Below are 15,660 nucleotides of genomic sequence, written 5' to 3'. Positions count from 1 at the left end.
CAGAAGATAATATTGTACTACATTTGTCTGTCCAACTACACTTCTTAGAGTTTAATGAGTAACTGTTCAAGAACCTAAAGAGGTAAAATAATCCAACATTTCATACAAGTCTTTTTGTCATTACCCTAAATTGTCCAAACTAGATAGATAGATAGATAGATAGATAGATAGATAGATAGTAGTTAAAACTAGTAAAATGCTGCTTCACAGCAGCCATTTCTAAGCAGAACAAGTGTTTAAGCTTTCATACTTTAAGTACATTTGGCTGATAATCTTAGGTTATCTTTTATTTTACATTTTAAATGTTATTTTACACACTTTTAGTTTAAATGTAGTATTTTACATTGTTGTATTATCACTTCTTCCACCAACAAAGCTCAACTCGACCCAACAACCTCTTTTCCCTACATTTTATCACATTAAACAACATGACAGGATATTGAATTTCAAATATTTGTGGTTTAATTCCAGCTTATATGGAGAATTGTGGCACAAAACTGAGTTTACACAGTGAGGTGATTCGACCGGCAAACATTTCAGATAAATTGTGCCAATAAGTCGTAATACATCTACCTCCATTCTGGCAGAAGAGGGCAGTGTCCTCCACCTTTATCTCACAACATCCACACTGCACTGAAGGACCGTTTCACCTCATGCATAGAAGTACTTCTCTGGTTTCACAGTAAATTCGATATTGGTTTGAAAAAGAAAATCCAGCAGTGTTGTTGCTCCTGCTGCTTTGTAGAAGGCACCGTTTGAAAGGAAGCTCGGCAGACACCGTTTGAGAGCGTTTTCCGATATTAAGACACTAAAAACTACAGACGAGTCACACCATGAAGGACAAACCAACAAGAATCTGACAAAGAAATGTGTTGTTCCTGAGAGGAGATCATTTGGTTTCTCAACAGGAGTACATAGTGTATGCAGCAAAACAGGAAAAGTGACATGATTGACTAAAAAAATTCCCACCATTAAACACTGATTAGAAGACGACTATGATCAGAAAATAAAGACAAATGACATAAACACGCATGTATCCGGTCTTGCGTGTCGTAACGGTTAATGCTAATCATCCCTCTCAGCCTCAGAGGCCTTTGTTGAAGTAGACATGTTGTACAGCGTCTCCATACTGAGACCTGATCGAGTCTCTCAGCTCGGGCTCCAGCTTGGACACCGCCATCGAGCTGGTACAGTGAAAGAGAAGGACAAGAAGAGAAACATGGTTAGAATGTACTTTGTTTGATTAAACAAGCAAATTGCTGGTTTGTTTGCTCATGCTGAAAGACTCAGACTAAACAAATTGTGGGAAACTTTACTAATGAGTCGCAGAGACCACAACTGTGTCGGTAAAACAACAACTAAATCTACAAATATAACTGGGAAGGAAAGATACTAATTATGCACAACATACTGTGGTCCTTAACCTTTCCTACAATCTTTCATATAATATATACTTTTGTCAGTGGTAAAGTTGCATTGTGGGTAATGTAGGCACAAGGTTTGGAATAAACACTATCTCTGGTTATGCTGCATCGATTTTGATATATTTTTTAAACTGTCCATCATGTCAACAATGCTATTCTAACTCTGTGTTTATTATAAGGCTTTGTTCAATACTCCATTCTGATTGGTCAGTTACAGCATACAGTGGACATGGTTCAGCAGAGGCCATAATATTATTTTATTTAAAGCAACATTGTGTAACTTTTCTACCATAAAATACCAGAATCATTAAATCATTTTCCTGCTACACTGACATGTAATCAGGTGAATGGTGTCTCACTACCAACTATTTCCTTGATTTTGGTGAAACTGGATCATGTTTTATGGTTTATATATTTATTTTATGGCTCCACCTCAACCCTCTGTGATTTACAGAGTTTTCTGATGAACAGTAAACTGCTGCCAACTGTAGCTGCTGTTAGCTAATGTTAGCTCCGGCCAGGGAGCGGAGCTGCGCAAGCGGGTAATGTAACTGTGATCAGCAGCCTCTATGGACGCAATGACAGAGGAGAAAAGACCAAAGAGGATGTTTACGGAGGAAGTTGAGAAGAGAAAGTGACGGAAGCAGCTGCCGGACAAGAGAAAATATGGGACCGGGTTTTAGTCGTTGGCGAGAGCTTCATGAAATAAAAGGCTGAAAGACACCAAGCTGGGTTTCTTGCTGCTGTACTAGTAATATTATCTGGCTGCTATGTCTTGTATTGTTAAACTTGCTTGGTGTTTGGCTGTTAGCAAAGTTGTCAACTCACTAGTTTTTGATCATAAGTAATATAATCATAACAAATACATAAATACGGGTGATATTACACTCTGAAACTGGGGACGCTTAATCGCAAAAACGCCAATTTCTACCCAATGTTGCTTTAAATCTTTGGTAAGTAATGTGTAGTAAGTGAGACAATGTACAGCAAGTGTGTCATTGTTGTGACACGGGGTGATTCAAGACCCCTCCGCTCCCTGTACATTATCCCTTACAAGCTGCATGTGTCAGCAGGTGAAAGGACAGAAACAGGTTCATTACCATCTCTGAGGGAACAGAGAGCAGGCAGCAGGCACCATGAAGATCAAACTTTAAAAAGAAAAAAGAACAAAAGTTAGTTTTTTTATTCCACCGTGAGAAGCTCCTGAGAACACTGAAATCCCCGCGACCCTCTGTACTTACAACACTCCCACCATCATCACTTGAATTGGTCCATGGAGAAACGTGATTCTCTGTGAAGACAAAGATTCATGTCAGAGCCACATCGGAGACTTTAACAGATAATGAAGGTAAAGGTCTGACCTGCATGAACTTGTATTTTTCCAGCCTCTGCATGATGATGGGGAGGATAACTGACAGAAAAGGATTTTTTTTTTAAAGTCAAGAAATTAAAAGGATAAATTGGAAGCACACAATATAATATATACATTATAATTTTTACATACTCATTCCTGGTGCGGCCATGGTGACCCGAGAGACGACCACCTGGGTGATGCCTTTTACTGCAGCTTTCTACAGGACAGATAAAACAAGATTTAAAAGAGAGTTCATGACCTGTAAAAGGAAAATTAGTGTGCTCATGTTTCAAAAATAAATGAAAGTGCTGACCGTAGAGTGACCCAGCTTGTTGCCATTTTCATCCGTCACAGCGATGCCATTCAAAATTTCCCTGAAATTAAAAGAAACCACGTATGTAAGTACACTGTGTTATACGCTTTTACAGTATATAACTCTATTTTTAATTTTCTTAGTTAGCTGTAAAGTGTATATTACACTTTCTGCTGCTGTAACAAGTGAATTTCCCAGTGGGATAAATAAAGTATAATCTAATCTAAACAATCTGTTTGACTTCATTGTAAAAGTACACAGAGGCTCCAGGGTGTGTTCAACACAAAACTAAAAGAAGTTTAAAGGTTGAGTGTGTATTTTTTTTTGCAGGAATTGAAGTGTATAATAACCTGAATATATGAATCGTTGTGTTTTTGTCTCACGATTAGACCTTTATATCTACAGTGAGAGCGGGTCCTCTTCCGGGTCCACCATTTTTCTACAGTAGCCCATAACAGACAAACCAAACACTGATCTAGATATGGACTTTTGCTTTTGATGTGAATTTTGCAGCAAGGGTTTTTTTTCTACATGCTTGGAAGGCGAGGGTGATGCGTGGGAGAGTATTCAGTTGGTTGCAATCCACAACTTCACTGCTAGCTGCCACTAGGTCCTACACACTGGACCTTTTAATTAAAGTAAAAAGGACATTGGTAAAACCTCCACGAGGTCGATTACTGTGAAGAGTGTTACAGAAAACATACAGAACAAGATTTAAACAAGACTCTGTGACGCTGTTTTGGTCTGTCCTCCACATGGCTTCATATCCCACCAGGAGCATTTTAGAGCATTTTGCCTGCAAGACTTCATTCATTTGCTCAGATTTGGTCATTTGTCCTTGATTTATGTCCTTCTACCATGAGTAAACATGATACGTAGTTAAATTGTTTTCCTTTTTTTTTTGTTTTTGCAAGTTTGCACGGGGTGTTTTATTTTGAAAAATCGACCACATTCTCTGTGCCGTTTCTGTATCTCACTTCTGGCCAGCTAAGCTCGATCTGATCTCTGCTGCTTGATGCAGCCGGTCACGGTGTCCGTCAAAAAAAGAACAGCTGTAGTCTGATAATAAACAAGATTTAGGTTATTAGTTAGTTAACTTAATTTGCTATATTAATAGTGCTATATTGCTGACCATTTCCTCAGTTTGGCTGTGTGCCGACTTTGTACTGGAGGGTTGGAGGATAGCAGCAAATTGTGGTGTACAGTCAGGTAAGGTGTTTGTTTTTTTTGGCAGCTGTGGTAGCTCCTACAATCCTACCAGTCTGTACACTGGTTATGTTTGGTGCCGCTAGAGGTAGATACGTTAGGATTCATCCTCTGGGAACCATGAATGTACAGATTTTTATGGCAATCTATCAAATAGCTATTGAGATATTTCAGATATTGACATTGTTATCTCTAGTGCCGTACTGCTAGCACAGCTAAAATAAAGTTAGATGTATATATATTTTTTTGTAATTCCTTTTTTGAGACATTATATTTAAATTTGGCCTCCACCAACATGATTACAGCCCTGACCGACAGTTTTGACTTGCTAATAGACGTCTTACCCCTCTATTAGGATCTTTCAGGCTCTGACACTTCCTCGCCATTATAAATATGCACAATACAACCTCACTGCCTTCACATACATTTCCTAGGAGTTCAAACAGTAACACAGCAGGACTCACTGTTGCCTCATCATAGGAATGTTAACACAGTTAGCTGCCGCCACCGCTGCAAAAGGGACCCAGCGAGCCACGAGAGGAGGAGCTTTCTGCAGGAGAACGTTGAGACAGAAACAAAAATCAGGTGTTAAAAGATGCAATCCTTGATTTAAATTTCATCATTCTAATTTACAAATACACTTTTTCCAGCATGAACAGGACAGCCTCTGCACAAAGTGTGGCCTCATGGCTACATACTGTGTGACAGAGGTAGTAAGGAGACAGCTGGTAGTCAGAGCAAACAGTCATCAGCCTCCGCGTTTTGTGCTGGAAACATTGTCTGCTGGTGATTTAGCCAGCACTAAGAGCACATTCACCGCCCTTTGTAAAAGTTTATTGTGGTACCCGGTGTTGTAAGCTGAGAGGCTTTCCAGTGTCTGTGTGGGAGTGTTAGTATGTAGCCGTGGCCTGCTGTTTATCACAAGATCATCATCAAGGGAAAGACTGCAGCCCAGTGGTTTTTATAACCCAGTGGAGGATTTGCAGAAAAATAGTGTAAATTCTTGTGAATAATGTGTCTTTATCTCTAAGTAAAAAGATAAACTGCTTACATTCCCACCTACAGGTCATTTAGAGACACCAACTCCAACCTGCATGTCTTTGGACTGTGGGAGGAAGCCGGAGTACCCCGAGAGAACATGCAAACTCCACAGAGAAAGGCCCCAGCCTTGGTTTTAACCAGGAACCGTCTTGATGTGAGGCAACAGTGCTAACTACCACACCACCATGCCACCAGTTTGACAGATTCCCACTCAAGGACAGAGGCAGGGGGAGGAGGGCCTCCACCTCTGTTCCGAAGGGTGTTAACAATCTTTTCTTTTCTGAAATGTCATGACGTAAACAAGACCCAAACAGCTGACTCTACGTCAGCACCGACCTTGCAAGGTTCAGGATGATTTAAAACAGTCATGGATGTCAATATTAACACCAGCTCTGATGTGTTTTATCACAGTGCAGTCATCTAATTTAGTTTACAGCTCAAAAAACATGTCTAAGTGTCCAGCACCTCTTTAATAACAGCTACATCCCACTGAGACAGAATCAGGACCCAGTATTTTGACGAACCAAAACTTAATTCAAGGTCTACTTACTAGTTTTATCCTGGTCTAGTTTATTATGAGATTACCATGCATACATTACATCAGTTTATATCATCTAGTAGATTACAACCCCTGTAAACATCCCTAGAAAAAGAACTATTGTAGTCAATACCCACAATAATAAAAATGTTTTAAAAAGCAGCGCTACTGCTGCTGCGAACATGAGACAGGAAACACACCCGAGTCATTCAGTGTCTCCAATTATCCAGATGAGTTTGCACTCATTAAAAACCTTGTGCAGGTACAGTAACCGGTCAGTGTCGTGTGAATAAGAGTCTGTGCGTGTCTATACCTTTGTGTAGAGGTTGAGTCCGACCGCTGTTGCCAATGCTGTGCTGGTTGCTGTAAAGTAGGCGACTCCAATCTGGCTGAGAGAGACAATAAAACCTTTTTCAGACAAGAAATGTGCAACATTGATGACTTCGATCTGTTAAAGTGATGGCTTTCTGTCATTCAGACTGAGGAGACTTGAATGACCCTCATGGCTTCATTCAGCAGAAAGTGAAAAAGTTTAATGACGTGAATGAAGAAGAGTGTTTTCTTCCTCTCACAGGCTGCAATAGTGATGGATTTTGGACTCTTTTTCTCATGGTGAATGATAAGATGTTAAATTGTGACCCTTGTTTAGTCCCACATTTCTTAAAACTGGCTTATTAACTGTGTTTATAAACAGGTAAATGGTGTATGATCACCCACAAGAAGTCACACAACACGAACGATTTAGCTGATTTTGGTAAAACTGGATCATATTTTATGGAGAAAATGTTTTCTGGTTGACCTGAACCTCTCTGGGATTTGCACAGTTTCCTTAAGGACAGTAAAGTAAACTGTTGTAAACTGTAGCTGCTGTTAGCTAATGTTAGTTAATGACGGTGTGGTGCCAGAACTGGAGCTGGGCAAGCAGGCAAGGTGACCAGGCTCTATGGTGAAAAGACTGAAGGGGACGTCAACGGAAGAAGCTAAGAAGAGAAAAAGAGGGAATGACTGAGCTATAAGCTGCCAGACAAGAGTAAATCTGGGACTGACCTTTAGTTGTTGGTGAGAGCTTTATGAAATAAACGGCTGAAAAACAGACGCTGTGCTGGTCTTCCTGCTGTTGGACTAGTAAGTGTAAATTTATAGTGTTCTTAATAGGCGAACAATATGCATATTTAACCTCTCTCTGTGTATTTAACCTGGTGCTACTGTCTTTATGTTAATCTAATATTACATTCAGACTTGTGTTGGAACTTATTCAGACAAAATGTTGCTGTCAGATCTACGCAGTGAGGTGCAGGTCTTAAAGAGGTGAGTCACAATACAGCAGGATTATGGACATTATGGATTCTTACTTGGGAGTGATGGGGGAGGCAGCATTACGGTTTGTGTAGTTGACCAGAGCGTTGAACGACTGATTCACCCACTGCCAGAACACCACAGCAGGAACTGTCCTAGAAACAGACAAGTTATGAAACCTCTAAAAGCTTCCTCTGTGAAACTGAAGGATATGGTCATAAAGCAGCTTGTCCTGCTCCCCTTCATTACCTGTAGAACTGCAACATGAAGCCGGTGATGGCCATGCCTCCAGGCACCTGGAATGACATCCGGCCGATGAGGTTCATACGGTCTCCCGTGTCTGGGTGGAAGGCTGAGTCGTACAGCTTTTTAGCATAGTGGAGCTGCTCCTCTGTGGTGCCGGGAGGGGTGGTACCGGCCCTACAGAGCAGCAGAAACACTCATATTGAACACACAGTATTTTCAAACCATCAACTACATGCATAAGTTTTTCATGTTGAAACTTGCAGATGACCCCAGGGTATGAGGCAGAAAATGGAAAATGCACCTAAAAATGTATCTCACACACTTAAGACTTTTATAACCTTTAGAATTTGATAGATTCTGATATTATCAGAAATGAAGATGACATTATGTTTTAGGTTGCCAAACTATCCACAGTTACACAAGACAGTTACAGCCTCTGTATTTCTGTCTTCTTACCTGCAGCTTTCTACTAAAGCTTTGGCCTCATCCAGACGTGAGTCAGGTAAGAGCGCCGTTCGCCAGTCTGTGATGTTGAAGAAGTGTTTGAGTCGGCCCATAAACGTGGACTGATCCCATCGTGGTGCGTCAATGTCGAACGAGCTCAAAGCCATTGTTGTTAAAAAGCCGTCCCAACTTGATGCATTAAAAAGTTCAAAGTGTCAAAGGTTAATCAGCAGCTGCAGCTGAAACCTGGAGAAAACAGAAAAATAATAAAAGAATAAAGAAATGTTAAAAGACTGACCTGGCTGTACTGATACACATACTAATAATTAATGAATTACATGCATGTTTCTTGTCGGTTTATCACAACCTGGTTTATGTTTGTTGTCAAACCAGCCAGGTCTGGTTTGAGCTGATGTAGGTTTAAAAGATTTTTTAGACTCTCTGTGGGTCACAGAGGTCAGACGGCTTTACCTTTGAACCCCCACAGGTGTGTGTGTTTTTAATCATCACTCAACAGAAACTCAAATTATCCTGATAGTCGATTAATCGTTTGAGTAGTTGTCATTTGTATTTGTCAGATGCCCCCAGCTGTTCAAATGTCAGGATTTTCTACCTTTCTTTGGGTTTTAGATGGTCGATCAGACAAAAAAAAGACATCTGAATTCGTCATCTTGGGCTTTTTAAACCAACCATGAGAAGTTTATTTTTCTAAAATTGTGGTGGCTACAGTACTTGTAGTTTGTGTAATATGCAAAGGCAACCAGAGCTGCAACAGTCAATGAATCGCTTAGCTGATCGAACTTCAACAAGTCCAGTGACTTTTTTAATGTTATTCTTCATATTTTTAATTGTGCATGTATGATTAAACGATTAGTCAATCAAAACAATAAGAATATTAATAAGAGATAGGGTTCGGAGAGCCGCTGCTCCTTTGTGTCGAAAGGAGACGGATGAGGTGGTTCAGGCATCTAATTAGGATGCCCTCTGGATGCCTTCCTTTGGAGGTCTTCAGGTCATGACCAACTGGGAGGCTACCATGACCTGACCCCGGATAAGCAGAAGAAAATGGATGGATGGATGGAATATTAATTGTTTTAGGCATTTTTAAAGCAGAGATGCCAAACAATCTCTTTTTTTCTGCCTCTTAAAAGTGAGTACTGGGTTCTGTAGACTAAACTTGACTAAAATCACTAGTTCTATCCCTAAAGTACCCATGTTCACACTGAACCTTGGTGAGGCTGGTGGGCATGAGTTCACTCAACCCTGTGACCCAGTGGTCTTCGGCATACTGCTGTTCTATGTACCACACCGAGTTGTATCTGTTCAGCTCTCTCCACAGCTGCTGGACTTGCTGTTTGCTAATGTGTGCCCTTGGATTCAGACCCAACACAACCCTGAACAAACACAAACTCTTGTTCCTCCCCATATATTCTCAAGGGCTAAACTTCCTCTAGAAATCATTGACCACATCCTGGTAAATGGTTCCACAGGTTGTCATTTTGGGTTTCTGCAGCTTCAGCACTCTGCTTCCTATTACCCAACCAGAGGAACCAGAACCTGCTGACCACAGCCCAAACCATCCAAACATCCCACAGTGCATCTTCATCATTATGTTTGTAATTATTTACTGTAGGCATTCTGTGAAATCTCACAACATAAACCTGCCCTATGTGGTTTAATCTTTTGTAAATAAAGGGCATATGAGGACAGGGATATATTAGTAATCTCTGTAGGCTCAGACTGGTTGGAACTGGATTGTTTCTGGAGCCGTCTGATTAGAAAGTAGGGTGAAGGCCTGCTGAACCTCATGGGGCACACGTGACTTATGACTTATAGAGTCATAAATCACATGTAAGAATGTATAATAAAAAAAAACACTGGCGCTGGCTTTATAGGATGAAACTGCTGTTCCTGGTGAGGAAACTGAAATGAACACAGCTGAAGTATCTTCACTGACAGTTTGCAGATGCTTTCTGATTCACAGATTTGCAATTTAAAGATCCGCTGTTTCAGATTTAGAGGGCTCTATTTAAGGAATATGACAGAAATGGAGTATAATATTCATAAGTATAGTTTCATTAGCGTATAATTACCTGAATTAAGAATTGTTTTGTTTTTGTTACCACAGAATCTTACACCTACAGACACTGCAGGTCCTCTTCAACCAAGTCTGCCATGTTTCTACAGTGGCTCAAAACGGACAAACTAAACACTAGCTCTGAACAGAACCTTTCGTGTTTCACACCCGTTTCACGGCCAAGGTAGTTCATCCTTCACGCTAAAGGTGCACTCAGACAGAATCCGGCACTGCAGCAAAAACGCAGGTTTTTCCATTCATTTGAGTCAGGTAGTGTGTTTTGGCTGCAGCTGTCTGGGCCGCAGGAGTGTGCGCCAAAAAAACGTGGCAACCTGCGTAGGAGAAGTCGAACTGGATCCAACTTTTGGAAAAACACAGCCTGACGTCACACTGCCGCCGCCAATCACGTCTCTGAAACTAAAAGTATCCAGGTGGATTCATGGACTAACCTCTAATGCTCTACCTGTTGTGTTCTGAATCTGTTTATTGCATCTAAATCTTTGTCTGGCTCACAATTTATGCTGCAAAATAGTGACACAAAGAAGTGTAATTTGTCTGAAGGTTTGAGAGAGAAAGCGAGCATTGGTCGAGAGACGTAGACAGTGAATGAGAGTGAGCGAGCACCGGCATCGAAAAAGTCTGTTAATCAGAGAAATAAAATGTTATTTCCTGATTGTTTCACAGCAGTTACATACAGCACACCCCCAAGAAGACCCCTAATAAAGGAGATGTTACGCGAGGTGCTTTCAATCAGTAACTACACCGCTAGACGCCACTAAATCCTACAAACTGATGTTTTTGGGTTTTTTTTAAATTGTATGAAGAAATGTATGTATTCATAAACACAGGAATGAGGTCTGAGCTGAGAGCCATCACACTAGAGATTAAATGATTATTCAATTAACCAAGAGAAAATTAACCTGCATCTATGTTGATAATTAATGCATGAAATCCCATAAAAACGTTACAGGTTCCAAAATGTGCATTTCTTCTTCTTCCATGTCAGCAAACTGAATATCTCAAGCTGCAACGATCAGTCGATCAACAAGAAGTTAACCTGCAACTATTTAGATTATCAGATTTTCTGATTCTTGCTTCTTACATATGTGGATTTTCTGGTTTTCTTCCACTTAATAGTCAGTTCAGTCTCTTTACGTTGTGGATTGTTGGTCAAACAAAACAAGCAACTTAAAGACACCAAACTGAGCTCCAGGAGGAAACAAATCAACAACAGCTTTTATTAATTTGTGACATGTTTGACCCGACTAACTTATCATGAAAATAGGAGTTGCAGCCCTACGCTGTAGGGGAAGGTAAATTGACACTGGTTTTTAAAACACATGAACTATATGCTGTATGCTGCACACTGGAGGTACTAGCAGAAGCTTCACAAAAGGCTTGACAAACTGGATCTGCAGGCCTGAGCACAGCAGGCATCTGGATAAGCACCACCAAAATCAGTTAACAATCAAGTTGTAAAGCTTGTGCGTGCACAGCATGTGTTTTAATCACATGGACAGGTGCTCTAACACGAAACTGAATCTTGATCTGTGAGGTCTTGTGCTCAGTCTACCGACCATAAAAGAGTGAAGACATGTCAGAGCTCAAGAGTGATGCAACTGATTACTCGAGTTACCAGCTCGAGTCTGACTTCTGCAAAGAGCCGCAGAAACAAGGAACAAGCGCACACAGTGAAAGCTGAAGCAGGTCGACACACATTTATAGAGAAAGACACAGGAAAAACATACCTTAGTGAGACTCCTCCAGCGCCCAAATGAGCAACCTGTCAGGTAATCAAATGTGCTCGTGTGGCATAGTAAAGACACGTGGCATGTCGTCATCCAATCACAAGCTGGGGCAGCACCCTACGTGAAAACCGGTGAAAATCAAACTGTGCGTTTTTATTACTTTAATACAGACTAAACAATGAAAACAGTCAAGATGTGAGCTGAATTTGAGTTTAGAGCTCATTTATAACTCAACCTAACTAAGCTATGCTAACGAGCTAACTGCCGAAAATAACGTGTTTTCTCTGCGTGTAGCGTGTAAAAACAAACACATGCGCACGCAGTGACTTATGCACACATCTCTGAGTGAGGGCCGTGCACAATATGAAACATGCGCGTCTATCCTCAGCCTTATGTTTGACACATTTCGCAGGCGGCTAACGCTAACTAACTGAGCTCCAGAGTGTGCGTAAGCTGTGCGTCTGACGTCACTCCCCCTAGTAACCCTCGGGTGTGCGTAAGCCGTGCGTCTGACGTCACGCCCCTTAGTAACCCTCGGCGGCGTCTCCAGGAGAGAAGGCAACAAGATGGTGAGTTTAATTTATCGCAATAATTAGCCCTTTAATTGCCAAGTTAAAGCTGAAAATGTCTGTTTCTTCGCCTCGGGTGGCTCTCGCTTGGTTGTAGTTGTGTTTAACTGCCGCCGCTGTTCGTGAGTTTCCGTTAAAAAAAAACATTAAAATGCTAAAGCTGCCCTGTTGCTTCTTCGTTCACTTAACGTTATCAAGGGAGATTAGCTTAGCACGTTAGCTGCGTTTAGCTCCAATTTTGCGTGCCGTCAACTAGCCCACGCGTTGAAACAAACTAACCCGCAAAAGCTCAAGATAATCAAACATGATGTTGCAAACTGCTCACAGGAGTCGCTGTTGTTGTTATTGTCCTCATGTATGGGTACCGACAGTCTTCCTCATCGTGCACGGCCTGTAAGTGAGGAGGCTGGATGAAGAGGAAGGGATGCATCATGGTGGTTAGCTGCAACAGTGCAAGGCAAAGTAAACACCACCAGGCTGTTGTTGCTCATTATTGCAGGGATTGCTGTCCATCCTGCGGAAGCTAAAGAGCACACCAGACCAGGAGGTGAGGATACTGCTGCTGGGTCTGGACAACGGCGGGAAGACCACCCTGCTAAAACAGCTGGCATCTGAGGACATCAGCCACATCACCCCCACTCAGGTCTGGAGGAAAGTTTCATACACGTACCACCAAACAGACATAATACAACAAGCATCGCCATCCCTCTATTTAACTCACTTGAGGTTTTGTGTGTGCCACTCCAGGGATTCAACATTAAGAGCGTCCAGTCTCAGGGTTTTAAACTGAATGTTTGGGACATCGGAGGCCAGAGGAAGATCAGGCCTTACTGGAGAAACTACTTTGAAAACACAGATGTGCTGGTGAGTGGAGCTTGGTGCACCAAAATATACAGCTTTCATCTGTAAATTATCATTTAAACTCATGCACATGCTGACAAGGATTTTGTTTCAGATTTATGTCATCGACAGCGCTGACAGAAAGAGATTCGAGGAAACGGGTCAGGTATGTACAATATGTATTAGTTTGTGCCAGTGTCTGCTCTGTGCATGTACTGTCTGTTATTTTCTCATTAATTAATTGATTTGATCAGTTTGTCTACAAAATGTCACAAAATAGTGATCACATTTTGTCAGACTTCCTTTTGAATTTCCTGTTTTGTTTGACTGACTGAAAATATTTAAAGCAGCCACACTGTTAATTATGCATAACTTTAAGCTTTAATATGATTTGAATGGGTTAGTTAAATAAAAAATCACCCTTAGTACAGTTTTCATGCATGGGGAAAGCTGTTTTTTTTTGTACCAGGCTGTAAACATGTTTATTTCTGCTGTCAAGTTGGACATTTTAACATGGGGGCTTATGAAGACTGACTCGTTCTGTAGCCAGCCTCAAGTGGACGGTTGAGGAACTGCAGTTTTTCGCACTTCTGCGTTGGCTTCACTCCACAGCCACGGAGGTTGTCGCTAGGTTACTCACTATTAAATGAGATGGACAACATTTGAATATAAAGGCTTTTTAAATGTTTTATTTTACATAATGAAGATAAAGTCCTTTCAATGCAGAGGCCTAATAATTAAATAAATATATAATAATATAATAAACATTTGTGATAATGCCTGTCACTGCCTTTGTGTTCTTTGTTATGGTTTTAGCACGTCTCACAGGAATGAAAAGAAAACAGAAGAGTTTCAAGTCTACAGCTCAGTTTTTTATTAACATGAATCTCTGGAGTCTCTTCTTCTTCTGTGACAGTGTGTGTGTGTGTGTGTGTGTGTGTGTGTGTGTGTGTGTGTGTGTGTGTGTGTGTGTGTGTGTTTCAGTATAATAAACAGATGTTTGTGTGTGTTGCAGGAGCTGGCTGAGTTGTTGGATGAAGAGAAGTTGAGCGGCGTTCCTGTGCTGCTCTTTGCAAATAAGCAGGATCTGCTGACAGCTGCCCCGGCCTCCGAAATCGCAGAGGGGCTCAATCTGCACACCATCCGGGATCGCATGTGGCAGATCCAGTCCTGCTCCGCCCTCACTGGTGAGGGGATTCAGGTGAGTGCACGATCTGAGCCATTTGTTTTCTTTTTTTTGACCTTGTTTTTCTTGTCCTCTCACCGTGCTGCTGTGTCTCTTAAATTCACTTTCAGGAGGGCATGAATTGGGTCTGCAAGAGCGTCAACTCCAAGAAAAAATAGCTTCGCTTCTAGTCTTCTACTACTCAGGAGGAATGGCAGCAGCACACACACATACACTGACACACATTGCACCCTCCTGAGCCTTAGTACGATGGGATATACCTGTGAATGTAAACACACTACTAATCCAACCTGGACTTGGAGTTTTTAACCCGCTGCATCCCTGTATCGCTGACGTTTACTAATCTCAACGCATCTTCCTACGTTAGCCTCTACAAAGGAGGACGGAGGCTTGACTTCAAAAGGAACCCATGCCAGGAAATCAACCCCCATCTCCACCCAGACTACCAACGTCACCCACCATCACAACCTCAAACATTCCCATTAAACCATCGTCTCTCAGCGCGTTCGTAAACGCTCTTTCACTACATCTTTTCCTCCATCTCATATGTGGTGATGTTGTTTTCGTTTTGTTTTTTATCATTCCACGATGGCTGTAAGCGCTTTTCCTGCTATGGCTCTGTTTGAAGTGAGGTATATTTTTGTAATTGTTTTATTTATGGTGAAGTAGAGTGTAGAGTGCTTTCAAACAACAACCGGTGTGACGTGTGTGATTTCAAGGATGTTAGAGAAAACGTTCTGACTCTCTCCCCATTAAAGAATAATACTGTACATGTTAATATGTATAAAAAAAAGAATTAAAAAAGAGAATTAAAATGGTTAAGAGGAACTGCATTTTTTTGATCAAATGTAAATAGCCCTGTGTTCATATGTTACGTTATGTGCATGTTATAGAGTATAAGTTACGATGCTGTACTTTGTAGTCTATAATGTTTGCATATCTAATATATGCTGGCAGATTTTTAACAGAGGTATATGAACTGTACGTCCCACTGCATTTCTTTGTGCTCTTTGGGTTAGTGAGGGAATTCACTCTTTTGGCTTTTTTTTTCTTTTTTCTGTTTTGATATTCTTGAATGTAATCTGTCCAGAACTGAAGGTACTGTATGTGAATAAAAAGATCAGAAAAATGATTGAATTAAGTTGCTTCCTGCGCCCATAGACTTTACTTTGCTCAGCTCATGTGGGGACATTTTGTTTTTGTCAATCTTAGCAGACTCGAGTGGTCACACACCCAGTAGCAGGTGGAGTCAGCTGTTCGTGACAACAACCGAGTCTGTGTGGAGAGGCCTCTGTGGGAGACAGCAGCTCTATTGAATTAAACTGAGCATTAAATTCATGATCAGATCGTACCGTGATGGGAAAAGAAACTTGATATC

The 15,660-nt window shown here is 41.2% G+C and overlaps 2 protein-coding genes across 2 annotated transcripts; one reads left to right on the top strand and one right to left on the bottom strand.

The window, feature by feature from the left end:
• Positions 1-439: 439 nt before the first annotated feature.
• Positions 440-12,085, bottom strand: sfxn2 (sideroflexin 2). The gene is made up of 12 exons (XM_019263809.2): positions 11,688-12,085; positions 7,875-8,108; positions 7,422-7,592; positions 7,229-7,327; positions 6,190-6,265; positions 4,762-4,847; positions 3,092-3,152; positions 2,929-2,995; positions 2,786-2,835; positions 2,666-2,715; positions 2,525-2,572; positions 440-1,184 (listed from the first exon to the last, which is right to left on the bottom strand). Exons 2-12 carry the CDS (start codon positions 8,027-8,029, stop codon positions 1,085-1,087), a joined length of 963 nt encoding a protein of 320 aa, XP_019119354.1. The 5' UTR covers positions 8,030-8,108; positions 11,688-12,085; the 3' UTR covers positions 440-1,084.
• Positions 12,086-12,115: 30 nt separating this feature from the next.
• On the top strand, positions 12,116-15,104 carry arl3b (ADP ribosylation factor like GTPase 3b). Its single transcript, XM_010749441.3, has 6 exons — positions 12,116-12,256; positions 12,756-12,899; positions 13,004-13,120; positions 13,212-13,262; positions 14,112-14,297; positions 14,393-15,104. The coding sequence occupies exons 1-6, from the start codon at positions 12,254-12,256 to the stop codon at positions 14,438-14,440; spliced, it is 549 nt and encodes a 182-aa protein (XP_010747743.1). The 5' UTR covers positions 12,116-12,253; the 3' UTR covers positions 14,441-15,104.
• The last annotated feature ends 556 nt before the right edge of the window (positions 15,105-15,660 follow it).

The sequence above is a fragment of the Larimichthys crocea genome, chromosome XVI (genome assembly GCF_000972845.2).
Source record: "Larimichthys crocea isolate SSNF chromosome XVI, L_crocea_2.0, whole genome shotgun sequence".
NCBI lineage: Eukaryota > Metazoa > Chordata > Actinopteri > Sciaenidae > Larimichthys > Larimichthys crocea.
This window is presented reverse-complemented; position numbering and strand designations above follow the sequence as displayed.

Bases quoted from the DNA above. Each gene is read 5' to 3' on its own strand.
- sfxn2 (XM_019263809.2), bottom strand. From the start codon at position 8,029: ATGGCTTTGAGCTCGTTCGACATTGACGCACCACGATGGGATCAGTCC. The intron at 2,996-3,091 runs GTCAGCACTTTC...TCTGTCCTGTAG, and splicing joins ACAAGCTGGGTCACTCTACG to AAAGCTGCAGTAAAAGGCAT. The intron at 2,716-2,785 runs GTCAGACCTTTA...TTGTCTTCACAG, and splicing joins AAAAATACAAGTTCATGCAG to AGAATCACGTTTCTCCATGG.
- arl3b (XM_010749441.3), top strand. The intron at 12,900-13,003 runs GTCTGGAGGAAA...GTGCCACTCCAG, and splicing joins GCCACATCACCCCCACTCAG to GGATTCAACATTAAGAGCGT. The intron at 14,298-14,392 runs GTGAGTGCACGA...ATTCACTTTCAG, and splicing joins TCACTGGTGAGGGGATTCAG to GAGGGCATGAATTGGGTCTG.